Genomic DNA, 26,477 nt, shown 5'->3' on the forward strand with positions numbered 1-26,477 from the left:
ACTCACGTTAACATGGGGTGCAACCCTTTTCAGGAATACAAAACAAGTTAGGGTAGTGTATGAACATACATATTAATATGTGTACAGGGTGATTATATAAATATAAAATGATTAGACAACATAAACTTGTGCGAATTCTACAACTAAAACACCAGAAGCTTCAAATTATCAAAAGATTTGTTCCACGTGTTAATGTTAGTAATTAAACTGTATGGTATATTCTTAAATAACATTTATAGTGTCAATATAACAACGATGTATTCAATATTTGCTCAATTTGAAGTTATACCAATGGATAGTGAATATAATCGAGGCTTACTCAATTTTTCTGTTTGTGCAATTATTTAAAATCGCTCAATTACTCAATCTACTTTAACGTAGGAAATATTCAAGATTTATGTTTGGTGCTATTTAAAATAATTCTGTGAATTCCCTGTTATTTTCTCAGTTTTTGAATATCCTTACTTCACTAAAGCCTAGATAGAAGTATTTAATTCAATTTAATAGACAGGTAGTATCAAATTAACCATATCTTAACGCCATTAATGGGAATAACTCGTTGAAACGATAAAAGAAATAAAAAAATATAATTTAGATGCTGAATATATTTCTGACCGTAAAATTGTGGGTGGTCAAGCAAACCTAACTTAAGATGAACATTCAGCAAGACAAAAAATTGTGATAATAAGCGGTAACGTAAAGAAATTCATCAAATGTACTGGATAACCGTAGAATTTAGAGCGCAAAATCTATGAGCATTTCTATAGAATCAGATATCCGTGAATTTTTTTTGGTAGGCCCCTGTTTCAAGTTCATCAAGGTGCTTTAGATGGTTGACTTTAAAGTGCTGGTAGCCTTCACTTTCTATCGCCAAATATCCTTTCCAGCAGTCAGTATGAATGATAGCCCCGACTTTGACATGCGTCTTTATCAGCTACATCAATATTTCTAATCAATAGCTGTCCGCCGCCACGCTCGACCATTCCTATTATCCAATCTTCCTCGACCATGCGCCCTTTATTATATTTTCTTCGTCCGATTTTACATTGGTCTATTTCAACGAAGACGTCGCACACCGATTTTGACGAAACTGTTGTTTCCAAGATTGAGGCATCTTTTATCGTTTGTTCAAATGAAAATCCTTATGAAAAATAATAGGTGAGGATTATTCTTTGGGGGACGTTAATGTGCAATCATTCGAACCATGTGTCTTCTGCCGCTGAGCCTTTATGGTCGAACGATCTGCCCTTTATTTTCCCGTAACATCTGAAGTGGCCAAAAACAGTACCATCATCATACCATTTAACAAGATTATTATTAATGGCCCAAATTTTTGCTTGAGCCTCTGTTGCTATTTTAAAAAGGTTCCATCTTTGTGCGAGGGTCTGTGTCTGGGATTATGTTATTTGTGAATAATATTAGAGCCTAAAAATAAAAAATTAATTATCAATTGACGAAATATTGGATTATTTAATAACTACTTACATTTTTTTATAAGTATTCCTTTTAATTTTAACTCAAAAAACCAAAGCACAAAAAATGTTTTAAACTTGCAACGTTTTATTTACCACTAATTCAATCAACGAGGAAAATGGCGGATATTTCTACTCCTACTTACCTGCGCAAGAAATGGCCGCGATTTTTGAACCTTGCGAGGTCGCGGGAAGTTCAAAAATATCGACGTCACCTGTAAAATTTTATTGACTGTACATAGTTCAGCCAAACTTCCTATGTACAGTCTTGACGAAGTCTTTCTAACAATAATGTCATGTCTTTGTCCACATGGATAGAAGGGCCTTTTTTAACGTTACCAACATGTACAAAGTCTATTCATTTTCGCATATACTCTATTTAAAACATTCAATCTCTTAAAGAAGTCAGGTTCATTTTTAGGAATTTTATTAGTTATTTTTATTCCTATTTCAAGCTTTCCATTCTTTTTTCCAATTATGTATTCTCCACATTTTCATGGGCATTGAAAATTTGATTCTAATAAGATAAAAGCTTGTTCTCTTGCAGTTTGCTACTGATAAAAAATCACAGCATCCTCTAGGTACAAATAAACATGAAAAGTGTTAAACATATTTTTGTTGTCTTCGCCCATTTGTTCACATACCGTAGAAGCACTTTACGTTTTATTTTATTGTCTTTCACGTCTGTTAGACATAGTAACAAATTTAAAGATAAATATACACTCCCTATATGACCATGTTAGCAGCATATGTGTGCAGGGTCGGCAGAAGTTGAGCGAAAATTTAGTAATAGTATAAAACTATTTAATTCTTTTATTTAAGTTTAAAATCATCAATTGATTTAATATATAATGGTTGTCTGATTAAATCTTACGAAATGGCAACGTTCTAAATCTATATCTATAGCTAAAATATCAATAATTTATTTTTGAACATATTCTATTTTTAATGAAATGTGAGTAAAAAATTCATAAAATTGTTTATCTATTTTATATATTAATTTATAGAGAAAGGAATAAAAAAGATTCTATAAAAAATTGTAGAAGATTTGTAATTAATAATGTTGAAAAAACTGAGCACACAGCAGCGCTGAAAATGGTAAATTAGAAGTAAACGTACGGAAAGAATATATTGAATGATTATTCATATTACGTCCAATACAAATTATATATTCAACAGCCATATCTATTGTTTTAAATTCAAGGAAAAACACCAATAACTCGACTGCAGACAGCAGATCAATCTTAAATTGAAGACAAAATAATAGCTGGTGGAAAAAATTAATTATCATGATGAAATTATCGAGAGGCGGATATACGATAATATTTTGTGGTTTTATTTTTTTTTTTTCTACTCAATTCACAATACTTCTAAGTTCCAAGCGACTAAAATAAAATTATATGAGAGAGTGTCAAAAACAGTGAAATGTTTTAATTTTATCTTTTAACGCTTAACACTGATTTTAAATAAATTTTATTTAATCCAATTTGACCCTTAATGAACGTACTAACCTCGCTCTTTTGATAATCGATTGATAAATTCATATGTTTGTGATAAATCAAGTTCATGTTCACGGTCAGTTCGACTAAAAATAAAATGAATTATAATTTAGAAAAATATGAGATGAAAAATAGGACAAAACTATCACTTAGATGTGATTACAGAAATAGCGAAGATGAATCAATTACAACGAAAATTACGAGGATGTATTGATATCTAGTTAGCCTAGACCAGTTCCATGCATAAACAAAATATTGCGTTACCATAGTAACGAACAATAGCTTATTGGAAGTGTCAGTGTAAAGTTTGACGTCAAAAAAGTAAACCAGAGTTACGTAATAAATTGATGTCCACCGAAATTGTGAAAATCGAAAAATTGGAGTATCGAGCCATCATCAAGTACCTATATTTAAAAGGGTTAAGAGGTAAGAAGCTTTACGGAGATATGCTTAATACCCTTGGTGATCGATGACCATGAAAAATTGGAATGCAAGCTTCAAAAGAGGTAAGTTTCTGTGTCAGTCCCCGAAAATATCGATGCATGATGCATGACATGATTTTATCAGATTGTCGAATTGGACTAAAACGTATAACTGAAGCATATTTCATACAAATGCGTTCATCATATAGTTCACGTCAATTTGAACATGAGAAAAATTGCTGCAAAATGGATCCCCAAATGTTTGAATGTTGACCAAAAGCGTGCAAGGGTAGAAACATCGCCTTTGATCTGTGCCCGATTTGAATACGATGTTGACTTCTTAAACCGAATTGTTACTATGGATGAGACTTGGGTACATTTCTACGATCCAGTAACAAAGCAACAATCGATGGAATAGCGACACTCTGGTTCTCCGATACCTAAGAAGTTTCGTGTTCAAAAATCTAGTAGAAAAGTTCTTGCTTTGGTTTTTTGGGATTGCCATAAAGTAATCAGGATTGATTTTTTGGATAAAGGTCGAACAATAACTGGAGTTTACTATTCGACATTATTGACCACTCTACGGGAAAAAATTAAAGAGAAAAGACGCCTCTGCACACTAATCTCATGTTGCTATGCAAGACATTCGTGATTTAGGGTTTCAATTACTAGAACACCCCCCTTATTCAACTGATTTGGCTCCGTCCGACTATCATCTCTCTCCTGAACTCAATAAAAGTTCAAAAGGTCTAAATTTTCTTCCAACGAGGAGGTAATAAAAGCTGTGGATGTCTGATTTGCAGAGCAAGAAGAAACATTTTTTTTGAAAGGTCTAGAGACGTTGCAGGTTTCTATATATCCTCAATATATCTAGGATTCCTCGTTCACATTCTTCGTCCTGAGACGTAAACTTTTTTCAAAAACTTCATACCTGAACCATTTTCTTGCTAGTTTCCACACAAGTTTGATGTAAATAGGCGGTAATATCATTTGTGCGAATCAATTAGATCGTTAAATTGAACAAATTCAAAAAGAAATTAAAATATTAGTCTGTGTGGAAAATCGTTACTAAAATTAATTGGACAAAGTATACTATTAAAATACTTTATATTTGCTGGGCATCAAATTAGTTCAATTCTGTAGAACTATTTTTTAAACAAGTGCGTAAGTGGATCTTTTGAAGATATCTTGGACGAGAAACAGAAATATTTACTGGCTATGTGAAAGAACAATAAAGCAAAAAGCCGGCTATTTCAGAAGCCACAGAAAATATGTCTACTGAACTTGAATGTATTTTCGATGTTTATGAAACTGAAAACGAACCTGTGAATGTAGATGTAGGGAAGCGGAGTTAAAAATATTAGTTGGTAAATATTTATTCTATGATTATTTCATATCGTTGACAGTCGCGAGGATTACTTTACTTACTAACTGTGAAACTAAGAAAAATATGAATACTATGTGAGGAAATTTTGTGTAGCGACAGTCTGATGTTTGAATAATAATTTGTGGCTGATAATTGATAAAATTATTGAAATAAGTATGTAAAGTAATCTTGTTTTTTAAAATGAAGCATCGATTCTTATAAACCCAAAAATTTGGAATTCTTAAACTGAAAAAAAGATTGCAATGGGGAGGATGAGGAAAATATTTGGAAAGGAAAGTGCCAATGCTAATAGGTATATATGTACAAGAAAAAAAATTGTACAAATCAATAACTCGACTAATGGAACATTTTCTAGGCTTCTAATGCTAATTTAAAAAATTGTAATAATGTAGTATTTCATTTCAATCATTGAATTTTGTTGCCTTCGGTAATTTTCTCATAGCTTTGCCTAGTATACTTAAATATTTTTTTACATTTAAGACATTCAATCTAATAGCTTCGGTCGCGGTAGATAATTTGGACACATTCCGAATGCGGATATCGTTGCAGTTATTTGAAAAAATGCGGACTGGACGCCAAATTTTATACCGCTTTTTCGACTATTGCTTGTCCTATGTCACAAATAATGATGTCAGTCTTATCCTTGGACGAATAAATAAAAGGAATGGACCTAACATGTTCGAATATAATTGAAGCCAACTTAAAGTTGACCTCAGTATTGTCAAATTTCTCAGTTAAAATTTATTATCTGAATGCATTGTACGTTTCACAAATAATTATTTAAACATCTTAATTTTATTAAACATCAATAAGAATCTGGCTTTAGTCCTCACTAAGTTTGGTCAATGGGAAATATTTTCCACAATTGATCTCAACAAAAATGTTTTCATGACCAAGAAAATAAATTTGCTCAAAAAGTTTGAGAAAAAATAAAAGCTTGGCAACATCGCTATGTATCTGTTTTCGTTTTCGGTAAAATGTTTGCCTTTGTTTACTAAATATTGAGAAAGAATTTTGAATAGATTTGTTAAAGTGAAATATTTGTGTTTAGATATTGTTTAAGTGACATATTAGTGCTAAGACAATGGGTAAATCGTGTTATGTTTGTAAAAAAGTGGATTAATTAAATCCTAACCTTTCATTCCATAGGTGAGTATCAGAGGGACTATTTGTTAACCTTATTTGTTAATAAATCGATCAACTTCTTACACTACAATATAAAATTGTTGATGATGAGGTATCTTCCAGTAAGAGGTACTAATTTAAGTAATTGATAAGAAAATTATCTTATTTACAAAGAATATTGATTTCGAGCAAAAAGTTATGTCAAATTTGGATATTAAACCGGGTACTTCTTGGCAGTGTTTTGATTCAAAATTTGAAAAGTATTTACTGTCTGTTTGAAAAATATTGTTAATTCATATTGCGTATTTCAATGTTCAAAAAATGTTAAATATTTGGTTACTTATAAATTTTCACAAAACCACTTGGAACTGTTTTTTGGTGCCATTAGAAGTAGAGGTGGATTCAACAATAATCCTAATGCACATCAAATTGAAAATATATTTAAGAGACTTCTAATTCACCAAAAAATAAAAGCAGGAGATTCAGGGAATATTATTACATTGGATTCTACTGGTATATTGCATTGTAGTAGCCAAGGACTTAGTAAGACTGATAATATTCAAAAACATGTAGAATTTGAAAAGCAATTGAAGCAAAATATTGAACAATTTCATTATTTAAACTCAGAATCATGGAATTTAACCGATTATGTTTTAGATGTAGTTAGTTATATTGCAGGATTTGTTGTAAAATCTTTCAAGACAAATTATTAATTGCAAACAATGCTTGCTTGCTAGAATCAGAGGAACCTTTATCTACATTGCAGGTGCAAAAAGAATTTTTCAATAACAAATGCTTCATATTTAGTATGTCAGTGTACAGAAAAATATTTTCGATTTTTCAACAAAACCACCAATATTTTCAACAAAAATATGAAGAATTTGGAATTGATTTTAATTTCGGAAATAGTAGCTAACTTGCTAAGTACCATTTTAAATGAATTTAAGGATCAAAACGAATAAAAAAAATTGAAAAAATTCCACGAATTCGTCAACACCTAAACAAAACTGTTCTCTTCAAAAACCAGTAACGTTTGCTTTTTAACTTTGTATTTCAATTTTGTTCATAGTTATTCCATATTACAATGGCCTACAAATATTTGTAATTTTAAATTAAACTATTGTCAGACATCCAATATTATCCATTTGCCGTGAGAAAATAGATTTTGTTAGTTTTATACACTTCTGGTTAGCATTGATAATTTACGTCTACATTTAATCTAGTATATTATTTTTAAAACTACCTTAATACATATATTTTGAAATATTTAGTTTTCTTTGAAACTAACTATATTGCATTTATGTGATTAAATTATTTTTTTAAATTTAATTTTTCACATATCGCATGCTACGCCTATGTTCGAATAATGTCATGTGTGCTGGACAACATAAACAAACTGTCCCTAAGTTATTATCAGAAATTACATTATCATGAATTGGTAGTAAAGGCAGTACACGTCGGGCATAAAACCCGTAAGTCCGACTGTCGTCGAACGTACTACCCATTTGAGGAAACTATTTTTGAACACCAGCAAATTGGAATTTTATAAGTCCTTATCTAGGACACAATACCCAAATATGGTTTCCCACGCCCAGAAAATAATGGCTATGTTTGGTACAAGCTATTTGTGCGAACAAAAGTTTTCAATAATGAAAAAATTGTCTTCATAATAGGCTTTCAGATGACCTCTTTCATTGTTAAAAATTTCCGCATCACAAATGGAGCCAGCTTATGATGAAGTCATGCAGAAACAAAATACTTCCACATGTTACAAAGACCAGCAAAGACCAAAGTTCAATTAATTAAATGTTATTTTTTAATATTTCACAATAAATTAGTATTTCCGAGAATTATGGCCTTATTTTTATTTTAGTAAATTATGTAATGCCGCCATATATTTCATTATATTTCGAAGAAAAAAGTTTCCCCATCCCTGCTCTAGGCCCATATTTTATTATTCGTCCATGGTCTTATCTGCATGGAGTCTAGAAGGTTCCATTGAAGGTTAGATGTGTGATGGTTTTAAGAACGCACATAAGATTAAATTAATTTGAAAGCTTATCTTGTATTTCGACATTATAAATAATGATTGGAATATATGTGTTATAGTTAGTTATTGCTACTTCTCTGTTATCGTCAATCTGAATAAGTTAGTTAGTTAGGTTAAGTTAGGATCTGTTCATTTAGTGTTTCCTCGTTAGATATAGATATAAGAGGGTTTTAACTGGATAATATTGGATAGAAATTTATTTACTTTTCATCAATTTACATCTCCAATGTGTAGATTAATGTTTTATAATATAAGTTATGCAGAATTTGGATTAGTACACATCAGAATAATATACACAATTTTTGACATATAAAAAATCTAAGTTCGCTTTAACTGATTATCTCTTAGAAACCCCAATTTTCATCTATAACATGTGTATGGATATAAAAATGCGTCACTTAAACAACAGACAAACCCGGTATAAACTGCGTAAATTTGCACGATTTATGTAACTTACAACCGCTCAATAGGTTCCAAAATAATTTCAAGGTTGACAATTCACCAAGAGGTCAATTACCTAGAAATATATCTGTTTCTTCTATTGTGATTTGATTCTTGATAAAAATAGTATTCGCAATTTGTTGGTTTAACGAAATTATTTTATTCAAAATGTTATTAGTCCTTAGTGCCAAATATAAAATATCTTATAAAATTGAGTATATTATTGATTCTGAGTATCGCAACCATAGAAAATTATAGTTGATTTCCTAAAAAGTCTGTTTAAAGGCGATAATAGAATTTTTGTCGTTGATATCGTTTGCACAATACTAGAAACGCTTAAAAATCTTAATTAATTAACAATTCAGTGTATAGATTTATATTAATTCAAAATTTCAATGATATACGAAGCACATCTAAAAAGTAAGTTTTCCATTGTTTTTAAGCATAATTAGCCGTGCCATAAATCTTTGACGTATGAATTATATACCAGTAAACACGTCCTACCTCGTGCCAGTACCGTGGTAGCGGTGGAAACGGAAGCTCCTATTTCTTTTCCCGCCGTACGTAAAGTTCGGGATAGACTTTTTGAATGCACAATGCATTACGAATCTTGAAATTCGTCGTCATCTCTATGGGTCCAACATCATGAGTAAGTAGGTGTTGCGTCGATAGTAAAGGCAAACAAATGTCATTGATAAACCGTCGTTTTACAATTATCGAGCTGAGCCGTCATTTTCTGCAGATATTTCGAAGTGAAGACGTTTAATTACATTCGTAGGCAGAGTTTTACGGTGGAGATGTAACTAACTTTCTGGATGTGCCTCGTAATTCTTATGATAATTGAATATTGTGTTTAGTTTCTCCATTAAGACACATTCATGTTTTACTACCCCAATTAATTCTAAAACATGATGGATACGCATATTACTTAAAACGCTTAGATAGGTTACTTTTATTACAAAAATTTGCATCTGCTATAATCGATCATATGTAAGCTTGTGGTGGATAACAAAATAATACACCAGGAAATGAAATTTAAATATCTGGGAATCGAAATATCTGGACACGGGGACGTGGAGACGGAAGTAAGAAACCAAGCTACAAGAGCCTCAAGAGCAGCAGCATACCTAAATGACACAATCTGGCGAAATAAATACATTCGATCTGAAGCAAAAGCCCGCATTTACAAGACCGCAATCAGACCTATATTATCCTATGCAGCAGAAACCCGACCTGAGACCTCTAAAACGAAACGGATATTGGAGACTACTGAAATGAAAATAGTTCGAAGAATAGCGGGACGAACACTACTGGATAGAGAAAGGAGTGAAAACATAAGACGAACATGCGGGATAGATAATATCAATGACTGGGTACTGGATAGAAAGATAAAATGGAATAAGCACATTGACCGCATGACGGAAGAACGAATTGTGAAAATATCAAGGGACAAATCACCAGCAGGACAAAGGAGCATTGGAAGACCTAGGAAAAGATGGAGTGACAACCTCCCAGGTGACTGAGCAGAGGCAATAACGTGAAGAAAAACAGGCAATGATGCCTATACACAGCAGGAAGAAGAAGAAGATAATCATGAGATCGAAGTCAAAAGAAAAATAAATGAGATAAATTTCTAAAGAATAATTTTCTATACTTTCCGGAAATAACAAAAATATAATAATTTGACAGGAAATAGAAATGCAATAATTAGAATAAGATGTTACTAAAATAGATATATTGATATTGATATATATAAAACCGTTATTTTGCTTATTATTAATTTGAATATATCTCGAACACTGGTACAAAACAGCATCATCCAACTATATAAATTGCACAAATTATATATCTATTTGACAAAGTGCTTAACTAGAGTTGGATAACATTTTCTAGAAAGTTTCAAGCTTTTATGTTATCGACAGCAACTTTAATAATTTATCAAACAGACAACAGAGATTTCAAAGAAATACAAAACAAAAAGAAAACAACTACGAAAATCTACTTCAGAGATAACAGTAGCAAGTCAGATAATAATTAAAAGACGACTGTTTTTTTGTATTGTGTAATTGATTTTGTACAAAACATTTCCATCTAATGGAACACAACAAATGCATACTAAAACATTTTAGAAGTGAACACGTTTTGTGGGCCAACTACTATGGAAATTAATGAAAAGCTCTTTTTCAGAGGTATCAGAAACAACGACTGTTCTGATTACCAAGTACGAAGACAATAAGTAGTTTTGAGCACGAGAGCACTTTAGCGTTTGAACTCTAAATGATTCTATTAAGTTTTTTTTTTGACCAGTACCAATTGTTTTGCTACCAAAGTGCTGAACAATCTAAATACTCGAAATTATTAATTATCCACGATAAAAACATAAAAATAAAAATTCTTATATATATTATAGATTCCAAATCGGAAAAATTTGAAAAAAAGTCGCAATTAGTAACGTCATTAATAAATTTAATGACCGTATGTTTTATATATCACAGTGTTCAGTAAAAACATTCGATTATATGTATGATTAATAGATAACTATTTAAAGAATATTACTTAGGAAAAGTTTTATTTATATTTATTAAATAAATATGAAAAATTAACACTTTTAGCGCAAAAAACTAAATAGCATACGTAATACATATATACTGTTTTCGTTATCTTATAATTACTCATTTATTCTTTAATTTTTCAATTTCATCATCTATGGATGAAATATCTCGACGACTGGTTTCGACTAGAACTTTCTTTTTATCTAAAAGATTTTTCAATTGCTATTTCTTTGAATGTTTATTCTTAGTATCATCTAATTCTTTATCTTTTTTCATTTATTTTTTAATTTTTCTTTATAACGGCTTTTTGAATTTTTAACCGACTGAATCAGACTATTCGATATTTCAATATTTTCAATACCAACTTTTCTCAATTTTTCATAAATTAATCTTTGGGTGATGAGCGAATCTTCTTGAAGATTTTCAACTAAACAGTCTTTATTAATAGAAAATCCTCGTTCAAGAGATGAGTTATCCATGAAAAAAATGTAAAAATAATATACACAATAAAACTATCTATTATCTAACCACAAACAATTTAGTTTATTATCATCTGACTCAAAATAATTTAGGATTTCATCGTGAAAGGACCCCGCCAACCAATTATTTTCGATTAAAATATCAAACGAAATTGACAAACGTTTTGCTCCAATATCTAAATTTTGTGCGGCATTTGGATCTAAACAAGAAATTCCTTTCACTAATTTGTAGTTTACTGGAAATCGTTCAAGTAATTTTTCAGTCAGTATATTTTTGGCGACAATCTTTTTTAAATTCTAGAACATCACGTTCTTTAATGTTGTTGTATTCTTTGATAGCTCTTTTAGTCGCACAACCAATGTTAATGCCATTATAAAAAATCAAATTTTCAGATTTTTTTAAATGTAGATTCAAGAAGGTTCGCTGATACAAAGTTTTGCATGATATCATATAATAAAGACGCAATACTCTCATAAAATAAAGGTGCTAAGCAGTCATCTAACAGAAATTGAACCAAGAATGGATCAACAAACGAAGCAAGAAATTGAAAAAAAGTTAGCTCCGTTTTCAAAAACTTGTCTTCTGTTACTCACTAGCAAATATTATAAAACTATCACATTTGGACTCTATTTTGTCTATCTTTACTCCTTGAACATATTGAACATCGAATATCACAAAATGTCGTCGGAAATACTTTTGAATTTGAGTAGTGGGTGTAATCAGCTCGTCGTGCACGTACATGTTTGAATAAATTATATAGTGAGCTAAGAAAAGGAACAAAATTCCATTTCGTTGCTTTTATTCCCGCTCTAAAAGCATTATGTACTGTGTGAATTCCACAACTACCAAGATCCAATATCACAGGAGAATTAACATCCCCATTATCTTTTAAATGTGACTTTAAGTTGTTAAAAAACTTTTCATTAAAGTTAGGACCATCCATAGATATCTGTAACATCTAATCCATCGATACAAGTCAGAAAAGCTCTCAAAATATCTGCAATTGAATGTCCAATAAACACGGAATTGTAGTAATGTGTACATATTTCATTTTTATCCATTCATTTATCCATTTGTCCGCTTTGAGAAACTTTGTTTAGAGATTCATCAAATCCAACAGCAAAGTAAGGACATTTTTGTATAGTTTGTAATAATTCAGATTATAAAAAAGATGCTATTCCGCATGTTATAACGTATGAAATTTTCGTGCGTTGTAGCTGCATCGATGAAACAATTATTCTAAATAAAGAAACACTAGAAGCACCTGCACGAAATGACTGATGACAAAGAACTTGCTGTAAACACCAAAGGATTTCAGCTTTAATGGTTTCATTCTTCAAAACAAAAATGTTATTGGGACAAACGGTATTATTGTTATTGTTGATATTGAGATTGTTATTATTATTATTGTTACGCCAATTTTTCAATCTCATTCGAAGAAACGAGAAAATAGTAGTTGAATAATTTTTAATAAACCTAATTTCATTTTTTCCAAATTTTTAGAGAAATTCCCTGACTTTTCCAGTAAATGATCTGAAGTTTCCAGGATTTCCAGTTTTGTGGCCACCATGAGTATGGTATTATTCGTTATTCGGGGTGGGAGGAGTTTCTTTTTGAACTATTATCTCAAATTTTGAAAACAATAATAACTAGTACATTAGAATAGATAACGGACATTTGTTGACTGAATTATTGAGTTAAACCATAAATACAATTATTGTCGAAGCATTTAATTCATTTACTTAGCTTGTACTCATCTCCTATTATGTATACAAAATAATTTCAATGGCACTATAAATGACCATATCAACAACACATACTTTTACATAACACGCTTACCTTCAATACCATTTTACATTTGCAGATATAATAAAATTATATCGAAGGTGATCCGTGTGATACAAATAACAATGTAGACATTCAGATGATCGATACGATCAGGATCTAATAAAATAAGTGACAATATGACAACTTAGAAGCTGATTTTTTATATTCTACTGAATATGAAACAGAAACTACATCTATTTCATTTCAATTAATCTATTTCTGTAATGTAACTTAACAAATAACATGAAGTTAATGACAATAATTTTCAAAAACGATTTGTTTTCAACAGTTTTTGATACACGATAAATATATATACAGAGGAATATGAGGTAAAAATTTCAATTATGTAATATTTATAATGTATTTGACGATGTTATTAAATTAGAATGAGCTAATCACCATAATTACAACAATCAACAAATTATGTAATAAGTAATGCCGGAATGAATAAGTAGAACTGTTTGAAATGAGGCAATATTCAATGATTTATTATTATTAATATATCAGGTAAATTGAGATGGTGATACTAGGACATTTATTCAGAATTTTACTGAAATAAAAAATTGTATGTTTTCGTTTATTTTACAATTTAAAAAAACGTCTCGCCAATCATCAAACAGTTGATTTTATTATTTTAAAAATCTCTCACTGAACTCAGAAAGAAGTGTTTCAGAATGATAAATGGTTGATAAGTACATTGATATGGTTCAAAATAACTACGGCTTAAAAAATGACGAAAAACAATATTCAAGTTTTAAAATGGACGCCCACTAGTCCATAACATAATGAAAAAGATCAAATCCCCCAAGAATTGTACAAGAACTACGGCATCGCTTAATCATTCGAAAAGACATAAAGGTTTTTCCAATAAGAAGTGTTATTTTGAACACCCCGCTATTTCGGTAAATGTCACTTTTGAAGCTGTCATTTTTTGACATTTGACAAGTAGAAACTACGCCATTAAAGAAAATGGAACGATACACGCTTCAACAACGCACTGAAATTATTAAAATTCACTATAAAAATGGTGAAAGTTTGGCAGAGACGGTTCATGAAACTAAAACATTTTTGGGTCGACGTGAAGCACCTTCTCGGATCGCAATACAGAAATTGGTGGAAAAATTTGAGCTGTTGGGACAAGTTAGTGATGTGAAGAATAAAACCCGTGCACATCGCTCTAGAACAACTGAGAATATTGCTGCTGTAGCCCAAAGTGTTGAAGAAAACCCAGGTTTGTCCATTCCTCGTCGTTCTTTGGAATTAGCCATTCCACAAACGTCATTACACCATATTTTGCATAAAGACTTGGGTCTTAACGCCTATAAAGTTCAGTTAACACAAGAACTCAAGCCGGCCGATCATCTACAACGTCGTGTCTTTGCTGATTGGGTCCTTGAAATGCATGAAAATAATCCGGAAACGCATCGAAAAATCATCTTAACTGATGAGGCCCATTTCCCCCTTGGTGGTTACGTCAATAAACAAAATTGTCGAATCTGGGGCTCGGAAAACCCAAGAGTTATTGTTGAAAATCCTCTCCATTTCCAACGCGTGACTGTTTGGTGCGGTTTATGGTCTGGCGGTGTCATTGGACCTTACTTTTTCGAAAATGAGGCTGGAGCAACAGTTACGGCGAATGGATTGCGCTATAGAGAGATAATTAATGATTTTTTATGGCCGGAATTGGATGGTATTGATTTGGACAACGTTTACTTTCAACAAGACGGCGCTACATGCCACACAAGCAACGAAACCATCGATCTTTTACGGGAAAAATTTCCGGACCGTGTTATCTCTCGAAGAGGTGATAACAATTGGCCACCGAGATCTTGTGATTTAACACCTTGCGACTTTTTCTTTTGGGGCCATATCATTGAGAGTTGTTATTTATTGTTCATTTTCCATGAAATGTACTTTAGCTTTTAACGGAGAGAAAAATCAAGAAACTCCTTGAATTTCATTCTTTGCACGATAATGAATTCTTGTTCTTACAATGATCTATAACATACACTCTATAGATGCTTGTGCTATCCGTCTACCGTTCAAATTCCAAATCTTCCGAAGATAACGGCTCTATGAGTTTGTCAGGTTAGGTAGTAAATAAGGTTACGTGATTATACACAATAAAAAGACTCAAAAAGACTTTCGAGGCTTTCATGGTTAAGTGGAATTAGAAAAAATAAACTAGCATCGGTAGAAAGCTCTCTGGGAGTACAGAATTAAGACCAATAATGAAAGTATATTAAAACCATTTAATTTCGAATCTAGACCCTATAATTACCGTTATACATATATCAGCATTAATTAACGATTTTGTGTCAAATATATAATCATTCTTGATGTTTGTAATTACTTTTATTATGAAAGTTTTTATTTAGTAAATGATTCAAATACGTTAATAATTTTCATATTTTGTTTTGGTCTTTTAAATCTTCGTTACGCATTGTTTAATATTCATTTGACTATAATTGTACAAACCCAATAAATCAATGACGAATGAATTTGATCTATGTTTACGTTAAGCCAATAAATTTTTGGATAAACAACAGGAAGACAAACATTTAATAAAATGTGTATCCATTAAAGATAAAACTAAGATGCTGAAATAAATATGCATAATCTTTATCCACGGAATAATGTATGTCACACGGTAATGATGAAACTGGAAACAAATTTAGGTGTGTGTAGTCGACATTAACAGACATACAAGATGTTTTAACGAAAACGCACTGGAAGGTATATTTGTTAGTGATTTGGTTGAGAATGGAAAACCGATAAAACATCAGCCTAAAAGAAACAAGAAAGTTTAACCCAAGATTCACCCTCTTAAGCGCAGAAGCATCCATCAAATTTTATCAGATAAGACTGGATACGATGTGAAAGTTTTGATTGAATCTACTTGGGAGATTTGCCGATATAATTACAAAAATGAGAGTGGGAAAATTAGCAAGCGCCCATGACAAAAAATGCAAAATTCATATGAAATGTATTAAATTTTATTCCAGGTAATGGTATATCTAATATTAGCATCTTTCATCAATATATTCTGAGACGTGAATCTGTATTCAAGATAAATAATCTAAAACAGTTATGCAACTATTTTTATTACAAATCCAAATATTAGTTATGTATTCAATATAAATATAGGATGTTTATAAACGAGTGAAAGGATTAATTTATTATAAAGTAAAATGAGGATTAAACTTAAACAAGTAGTTAATATAAATATTTGTTGTAGAACTGTGACCTCATATTTTGTCTTCCTCGTTAACTAGGAGACGTCTTGGCACTGCTACAAACCAATGTCGATCATAATCTAATTATGAAAATGATATTTTATTTGAAAGTTAAAATAAAAAAATGGAATACTTTTATCCGTTAGGAACCACGAACCAGGCGATTCGTGTTAAAGACTAACATAAAATTAATAGTCCGGGAGCAAAAGACCCGTGATCGCGGAAATGCAAAATTTCTATATAAATCGACAGCTATTAATTAGAGAAACAAACGTTAAAGAAACGTCGATTTATTTGGCCGAAAAAGCAAAAATGTTTATTCGATAGAAAATTTTGTGAATTAATGAGAAAAAATTTTTATGTAAATTTCAAAAATATCGTGGTGAGCGTGCCTAAAAACGACCGGAAATATCGCATTTTCATATGTGGATGGCAATTCACAGAAAATCATAAACTCCAACCATTGTGGTATAACTGCCCAGCGGCACCACTAAAAGTAATGAAAAATGTGAGGAATCAGAAGATGAAAAACATTATAATGAACTGAAATAAAAATAAAAAAATCCTATATTTCCTTCGATTCTATTTATCCTTTAAATTTAAGATATAAATAACATTTTTTATTGTTATATGGACGCTTATTACAAAGTGAAATGATGAAATTGAATGTCATGTATGCGCGATATTTCCTGTCGTTTTTAGGCACGCATACCACGATATTTTTAAAATTTACATAAAAATCAGCAAATTACTAAAAAAGTTTTCCGACATGATGGGAAAATTTTATCCCCTAATAACACCCTTTGAATAGGTAAGCCGGGCCCAGCTGGAAAAAATTGGTAAGCCAATTATCCATCGAATAGATTATAATAGGAGATAATTATTTTGTTTCATACTTTCGGCCAAATAAATTGACGCTTACCAAGTGCACTTTGTTCCTCTAATTAATAGCTGCTGATTTATATAAAAACTTTGCAATTCTGCGATCACGGGTCTCTTGAGATTGCCGGTTCCCGAACAGTAAGACTTCTAAATATGCGTTGAATTGATTTGGACATTTCTATATTGTGTCTATTCATTTAATTCTTTTTTTAAAAACCACTCAACTCCAATAATGGGGAAATAAAAATTGTTGTAAAATTATCAATATTTTTTATAAACAAATAAAGAAAAATGAATCATTACAAGTTTATTTGGAAAATAAATTATAAATAGTGAGAGCAAGGAGCCATTATCAAGATTGAACATCTCTTAAACTAATTTGTAACAGATATGTATATATCTTAGGTCAATAGACATTAGCTAAATGCCGAACAATAGATTATTCGTCGAAAAATGACCAAGCGTTTGTCTATTCTTCTGGGACTTTAGCTGAAATTCGTATAATGGAATATCTATTGAAAAACGCCAAATTGTTTAATAGTCAGGAAGATAATCGCGTTATATGAGATAAAGAACAGTTAAACAAAGTAGAGCAAATTTTACTCGCTGGTCCAGAGAAGCTGGACCTGAAGCTTACAATACATACTTACTATCATTATGTGAATAGCTATGAACTACTGCAAATCGAAAATGAATGTCACGTAATCGTAAAAAGGAAAAAACAAACAGATGCTGTTATTTACTATGTACCTGTAGGAGATTATTATGAGAAAATTTTAGAAGCTCATGCTCATGCTGGTTTGGTTAGGTTAGGTTAGGTTAGGTAAACAATGTGGAACAAACCGATGTTCTTGTTTTAAAAATAAAATAAAATGCAAATCAGAATGTCACCAAGCCTCCAAATGATTGATTAACATGCAATAAATAAATAAATAAATAAAACTTCTTTTATTCTATTTTTTTCATCTTATTCTGTAAACCTAATAGTCTGTTATCCGAATTTTAGCTAAAGTCCCAGGAGAATAGACAAACGCTTAGTAATTCCTCGACGAATAATCTATTATCCGGCATTTAACTAATACTCCGGGAGAATAGGCATGCATGGCGCGCCATCAGCCAACTGTATATTATCCTTGGATATTAGCATTATTAACAGAAACGAAACATCAAAACATAAAACATTTTTCCTTGCCATATGTACAAGGACTTTCCCAACAATTATCGAATTATTTCCATAAATATGATATTAGTATACGTCATAGAGGACATCATACATTATCCAAATATTTCACTAAATTAAAATCTAAAACACCAAAAAACAAAAGGAGTAATATTATCAATCAAATGTCTTGTATTAATTATGACGCTGTCTACATAGGACAGACATCTCAGTATTTAGAAAATAGACTAAAAGGTCATCAATACGATTAAAAAAATAAAACTGCATTAACCAACCATGGAATATCAAAAAAACATAAATTCATTTATAAAGAATCAAAAATTCTTCAAACGGAATCTAATACACGAAAAAGGGTTCGCATTCATAAGAACGAAAAAGCTATAAATGATAAAAAAATATGGATAATTAAAGTAAAATTTAAAATTTTATTTCGTAAATTCTAATAAAACTACAAATAATTTAATTGGTTCCTGCTATATATTTGAGATATAGGGTCCAAGAAAAAATTAAATTTTTCTTATTTGAACAAAGTTCTAAGTTGATTTCATCCTTATTTTTATATTCGTGATGAAGGTCTATGAATCAATATAAATAAGTAAATTGTCAATGTCATATTTTGACTTAAAGAAAAGTCGAAACGTCAAATTTTATCTTCCCACCAAAAATTATTTAAAAAACTAATATTAAAACGGAAGAGACCTAAAATTAAGAACATTTAGATGCATAAATATATCAAAAGGTCTAAGAAATAAGAAATTAAAGAAATATATTAAATTTACCACTTGTCCAATTTAATTTCAAAAGCCTATTTTGTTTGGTTAAACACAACCAAACCATGTTTGGGGCCCTATTGATAAATTCCTAGCTAATAGAGGCATTTAAAATGGACGTTTTTCTTTTTAAACTAATTATTGGTAGTTAAAATAATTGAATTGGAGGAATAAATCCTTATATATATATTATTATACTATTAATTTGAATATTGCAGTTTTAAATAAGTCACCACTCTTGAAAATTATTTTTGTATAATTTCAATATTTAAAATTTTCGGAATGCGAAATGTTTTTTTTTTGTTTTTCTTTCTATTAAAATGTAATTGCAAAACACTGCTAATGACAAAAATAAACAACTGACCTGATTTCAAAACAAAATAAATATTTCAAATTTTGTTTTTTTTTTCACAAGAATACTTTTAAATCCGTATTGTTTTAGAAGTAAACGACAACACAATAAATATATCAAATTACCGCTGCTTGTTTTCAAGACAAAAACTCCTCTTAAAGCAATAAACAATCACTTTGAATCTCCATTTTTATAACCGATCTACAAATACTAGTTAACACTTTTTTCTTATCATATTAGAATAAAGATTATAAGCAGTCGTCAGCTGATTAAAAAACATTATAGTCCCTATGTTAACGGCACATATGATCTAACGAACGCCTCGCGTATCACGTCTTTCCTGCCAGATGGAGAAGTCCGCGATATAATTTTCGGTAATACACGCTTACTTCGACTAACGATCCAACGTACTCAGTGGAAACAAAACAACTGATTGTCGTCGTAGTCGGCGAGGATAAAACATAACCTTTGATCGAAAGAGGTCCTAGAGAGTAGACATGCAGTCGTCTAAAAACGCAGGATTCATAGTGGCGCTAGAGTCCTTGTATCAGGGTTTACGTAACTACGGACACTGCGGTTGCAAATAGGGGAAATGAACGTTACTGAATCTTATCGATTTCTTACAATGTGTTCTATAAAACTATTGTGGTTTTCAACATTTTTTATTTAACATTATAACATCTAATATAAAGGGAAAATGTTGCTGATTACAGAATTATAATTTTTGTTTGTTAAGAAATTTCCTAAAACTTTAACCTAATAAATTAAATGAAAATGGTTTAGAAATATAATCGTAGACGAGAAAACAAATCTTACCAAAGCTACATGATCAAATAGAAAGATAAATCTACATTTAAGTAAAGTAAAATTATTTAGGTACATACAGGGTGTTTCAAAATTATCTTTACAACTACAAAAATTCATAACTTGGAACTATAAACAAGATATTTATATTCTGTTTTTTGCATGTATTACTCCAGCTAATAAAGATTTTTTCAATAGGCTGAACAGTTATAAGTGAAGATGTGGACACTACCACAGAAAGCTCAATGCGTGTCATGGTTCATAGAGACGAAATCAGATACACAGGATGAAATTCCAAAGAGACCCACTCCATCCGTGCATGGTGCACAAGCTTTATGAGCACCGAATCAGTATTGCATAAAAGTGGAGCCGGACGACTTAACACAATTCCAGAAAATATTCCAGCACAATCCGAAAACTTCAATTCATCAGACAACTCCAAATGCCTACAACCACAATCCACAAGGTTCTTCATAAACAGTTGCGTCTGTATGCCTATAAGGCACAATTTCTGCAGGCACTTTTACTAACAGATATTGAGTATGATGAAGATATCTTGAAAAAGGTGTGTTTCAGTGATGAGGCCACGTTCCATGTGTCTGGTACAATAAACCGCCACAACGTACAAATTTGAAGTTCTGAAACCCCACATACAGCCCAAAGGTTAATCTGTGGTGTGGACTTATGCACAACAAAATCATTGGTGTTTTCTTCTTTATAGAAACCACAGTTACTGGCTGCGTGTACCTGGATATGCTTCAAAACTTTGCTCTTCCTTAGTGGGAAGAATTACAGCCGATTGTTTACTTCCAACAGGATGGTACACAGCAGTTCGAGAACACCTCAACGAAACATTTCCCAACCAATGGATTGAACGGGATGACCCAATTCCATGGCCACCATGGTCTCTGGACATAACACTCCTCGACTTCGTCTTGTGGGGTTATTTAAAGGAGATTGTTTACTGGACACCGGTTAATGACTTCAAACCTCGCATTACACAAGCATTTAGTACAATCACAGGCGACATGTTACAGCGTACCTGGCTTGAAATTGATTACAGACTGGTGCTTAGGGCCACCAATGGTGCGCATGTTGAAGTGTACTAAAAAAACTTTATTAATTGCAGTAATACATGCAAAAGACAGAATATAAATATCTTGTTGATGTTCAAAATTGTGAATTTTTGATGTTGTAAAGATAATTTTGAAATACCCTGTATTTACATAAAACGCTGCAACAATAATAGTCAAAAATTGTTATTCTCCGATTGTTTTATTTATCAGATGGAAATAAGTCGATTTAAGATAAAAAGTTTAGACGGTTTTAGTAACGTAAAAAGAAAAAATAGACTTAATAGTCTCAGATTAGAAATATCGTGTGGGGATGAATGATTAACGGCAAACATGATTTTTCTCAAAATTGGGTGAATATTTTTTTCATGTCCTGTATGAAATATTATTCTTTGGTTCAAAAATTACGAATCTAGTTTAAAAATCGTGATATTTTTGTCGAGAAAAAACTGCTGCGAACAATCCATCTAAAATTATCTGATTTAGGTTTATTTTCTTCGCATTTCGATATGTTTTCAAGTAATTAAAAAACAGGTATACTCGTAGAAAACCTGAAAATTTATTTTGGAAAATACGAAAACCTGTTAATGTTAATTAAAGAATTGAAATTATCAATATGTTCTACAGAGTAGAATACAATAAATAGTGATTTTAATTTTAGAGAGCTTGATTCGCCAGTGAATTCAAAGCAAATTTTTAGCAACTTTTGAACTCTATAATTGAAGATATACAATTCAGTATAAATGGAGAAGAATATTTTTGGGATGTAAATAAAATTTTTTATATATTTTATTGAACACTGAACAACAAATTAAGGTCGTAATAGTCTAGTTGTTCAAAGAATTGCGTATAATTGGGGTTATAAAGATACTAAATTCTTGAAATTGGGAGAATAGTGTTAAAAATTATTTACGAATTGTTTATTTAAGATAAAAATTATGAAAACATGGAACGTTGTATTCAGCACTTTAATTTCGACGTCTTTTATTCTCAATTTTATAAATCACTTCTATACACGGATGGTTTAGATTAATATCTTAGTTTAAAAGATCGACAGACGTCCTTTTTGTACCATTATTTAGAGAAAATATACCTATATTATAATATGTAGAGGAAAGTACCCTTCCCCTAAAGTGGACTCCTAGTCTTCTGATACTGCATTCTCCTGAACTTTGTCCTATTCAACTGTAAAGTTTAGGCATCTACCCACTATGCAGTGGAGCGCAGACACAGCCCACTTCACATATTCACCATCACTTCACTTTTACTATGTTTTGATAGTGAAAAAAGTTTTTGAGCAGTGCTACAATTTCCATTATTTTTCCCAGATATTTTCAGATAAGCCTTTATATCTATATATATTCTTGAATGGCAAGTTTTAAGTTTATTGTTTATCATCAAAACGTTTCATTCAGATATTTGGTTCAAAATTAATCGAGTTAATAAACCCATGGCTTTAGTCGTTTGTTTTTTCATGTACAAAGTCTCCTAAATCTATACTAACGCTTATTCTTTTGAAATTTCGTTTCAGATTTCAAAAGGATAATGGGAAAAACCGATCAAAGAAAGTGGAATCCTTCTAAGACGACGAAAGCAATTGAACCAGTTCGGAAAAAGAAGAAGGCCAGTAAAAATTTTAATGTTCCGAAAACAACGCTCATGAGGTTGTCCAACATGAAGTACGGTACACCTGAAGAGGCAGCAATAACAAACCGAGGCAGATCTACAATTTTGGGTAATGATATTGAACCAGAGCTGGTTCGTTATTGCATTACCATGGAAGCTTCTTTTTTGGCTTGACTTACGAAGAATGGCAGTACAGTTGGCAGAAAGAAATAACATATCGAACACCCATTCAAAGACGATATTGACAGGAAAAAATGGGTTAGTCTTTTTCTAAAACGGCACAAATCAAAACTATGTACTAATTTTAAATTCGATTTTAATTTAACATTACAAAGTAAATATTAGATGATTTGAAAACATTATTTGTTACTATTTTCTATTTTTTTTTTTTCAATTAAAAAACAAAATAGGGGTCCGGTTTTGGGCACTCTCCTCTATATCTTCACATTCAGGTTTAATAAGAAAAATATTAGTATATAAAAAAAGGCTCCATTTTTAGCGCGTTTAATCTAGCAGAAAAAACTATTTATCGAACTTTTTTATTAGAATAAGTTGAGTAAAATTTTAAACATTGAAATTCATACGAAGTATTGAATCAAGGTTAGACAAATAAAGAATCTGGAAATTCCAACATGATCGATATGGATTCATTTAGATCGTAATCGGTTTCCCAGTAGCTGAAAACATTTGCTGTTCATCAAAGGAGAAAAAAACTATTTTTCTGGTTAATGACGCACGAATATTAATTTCTACATCTACTCCGAAGAATGTGACTTCCATCAATCGACAGCTCTAAATAATTATCCGAATCCATTTCCAAAACAATTAAAAACATAACAAGTGAAACATTTCAACTTTCTTTTATTGCTTTTTAGATTCAATTGTTTATTTTAATGGCGCGTTCATTCCGATCTCATCGGAATTGTAATGCAAAACAATGTCGTTTGTTGTTTCGAATGTCACATAACTTAACAACTACCTTAGTTGTTCAAAGTATAAATAGATTAGATAAATCAATAATGTAATTATAGAGGTTACATTCACAACATTTCAATAAAAAGCATTCGAGTGAAAGTAATATCCTGAAAAGCAAAAAGGTAATTTATCTTACAAATGATGTATCATCAATTCCAATGGTTTTCTTAATACAAGTATAATCAACAATTCATTCATCAGGTTCTCCTAAATGGCTTCTTCGTCTCGATTTTTCGGTAGTCTTCATTTTGATATTAAAAACGTTCATGTAAAATTGTAAACTGGTATGTGAAAAACTGTCTAACATTCTCTACTAGTTTTCATCAACATATTTATACTATTGATTAAAGTTACATGCTGATGGTTAATGCAATAATTCCCATTAAAGAAGAATAAATTTCAGATTTAATTGTGGCATAACCAACGTAGCAGGATAGTTAGCCCAGTATGCGCTCTTGAAGATCAACTCGATCAAGCTATCGGCAGCTAAAAAGGTTTCTAGTGTTCACAGTCTCTTTCTCTTTTGTTGGTAAAATACGGTCAGTGTATGTTCTATAGGAGACAACTGGAAATATCGAATTTAACTGGGTGGTTTTTAAAACGAATTGGTCAGCGGCTTTTCTCTTCATCAAGCAACTACCGTGTCACAAGTTTTGTTTTATTTACACCGCAATTACAGGATTTAGTACGGAGAGAAAAAACATTCCTGACATTGGGATCACCTCGTCAGCAGAGGAAAGCGATTCCGAACAACATCTTAAAAATTATGCTTCCACTCATGAATTTAACGATGGGATAAGTACTTTTGGAATATAATGTAGTTGAAAAGAAATGAAGTGTGTAAATAAATGGAGTAAAAAAATATGCCGTCTATGTAAATTGATTTCACCCAGCAGCAAATTTAATACATTAACCGAAAATTAACGTTCCTAGACTTTATATATTTTCAAAACTACTATTTTATTATTAATAGAGATCATAATATAAAATATGAATTGAGAGCTTACCAATGGATTTGTTCGTTGGAGGCAACGTCGCTGCACTGACATCACTTAATGAACTATGGATACTACTTTCCAAATGACTCCCGGCAATTGTTTTTGGAGAAGAACCACTATTGGGTCTGTTACGAATCCTTCGCCTGTAAGTAAAATATAAAAATATTGATAAAGCAATACTTAATATATTTCCGTATTTCGGTATTATGTTAAAAATTTTCTATGTGCTCAATTTTTAACTGTCTCCTTTTTTGACCTGCTATCCAACTATATAGTCTGTTTCTTTGACTTGGAAAATCGACAATAGTACTCAAATTTATTTCCAAATAGTGTGAAATTGTAGTGGCATGCACTAATAAATTACAATCTACATCAAGCACAAGAAAGTTTTGACTTTCAACTAACTGTAAGTAGCAACATTTGTGATCGATAATCTATGATTATACAAATAATACCATGAACATAAATAGTTGTACCATATATTCTTACCTTTCAGTCAAATTATTCCGCGTTGGAGTACGTGGCGAATTCAATTGGACTGGAGACAAACTAAAACATGCAAAAATACTTATTTACACTACTCTACAACTAATTAGTATCAAATTTGAAACAGAAGAAGTATGGATGCACGTAAATAAACAAAAAGTATTTTATTTAAACCACAGAGATTTTATTTAGGGCAAAACTATTTTTTACTTTTATATAATCGATAAACAAAGAAAACACATGTTGGAAAAAAATATATTTTTAAACGTAATCTCCTTTTAGCTCCATAAACTTTCCCAGCGATATTCAGTAAATTTGGTACCTTTTTTATAATAAGAATCGTCAAGATCGTCAAGCTTCTCAAAATAGCCATTAACTGTCGACAACATGTGTTCGTTGTTGGGAAATCTTTAATCACCGAGCTATTTTGCAACTCTGTGAACACCAAATAAAAGAAACATCTTCACGACGATGTTTTTGTACCATTGTGAGCAAACTCTGCTACCCAATTTTACTGTTGATAACGAAGGAGCAGTCTCATCCAGAGTAGAATCCAGTCCAGCTTATATATTGGTTGGACTAATGTCTTTCAAATAAAAGTATTGTATCACCAATTTTTTCCAAGTTTTCAATTCACTGTAAACGTTCACTATTGATGGCTGCCAAACAAATACTAAACAAAGTGGTGTCTTCAAACTTGAAACAAATGCTTTATAGATTGCATACTTTCTAATACAGTAGTAATTACCGCCATCTCATGTAAGGTATTTTTAGGATAGTCCTCGTAAAACCCTCAAAGGCTGTTACAAACAGTATATATGTTACTGTGAATGTCCAGTA

At 31.2% G+C, this 26,477-nt stretch overlaps 1 protein-coding gene across 2 annotated transcripts in view; it reads right to left on the reverse strand.

Moving 5' to 3' along the window:
* The window catches only part of LOC130440813 (uncharacterized), a 149,043-nt gene that overhangs the window by 64,879 nt on the left and 57,687 nt on the right, over positions 1–26,477 (reverse strand). Inside the window, exons 7-8 of one of the 2 annotated variants that reach the window (XM_056774159.1) lie at positions 25,641–25,700; positions 25,161–25,294 (exon numbers count right to left, since the gene is read on the reverse strand). In XM_056774159.1, the coding sequence (XP_056630137.1) occupies positions 25,161–25,294; positions 25,641–25,700 (194 nt within the window). The remainder of the gene's footprint in view (positions 1–25,160; positions 25,295–25,640; positions 25,701–26,477) is intronic. The other variant, XM_056774160.1, reaches the window with a different exon arrangement.

This window comes from Diorhabda sublineata, chromosome 2 (assembly GCF_026230105.1).
Source record: "Diorhabda sublineata isolate icDioSubl1.1 chromosome 2, icDioSubl1.1, whole genome shotgun sequence".
NCBI lineage: Eukaryota > Metazoa > Arthropoda > Insecta > Coleoptera > Chrysomelidae > Diorhabda > Diorhabda sublineata.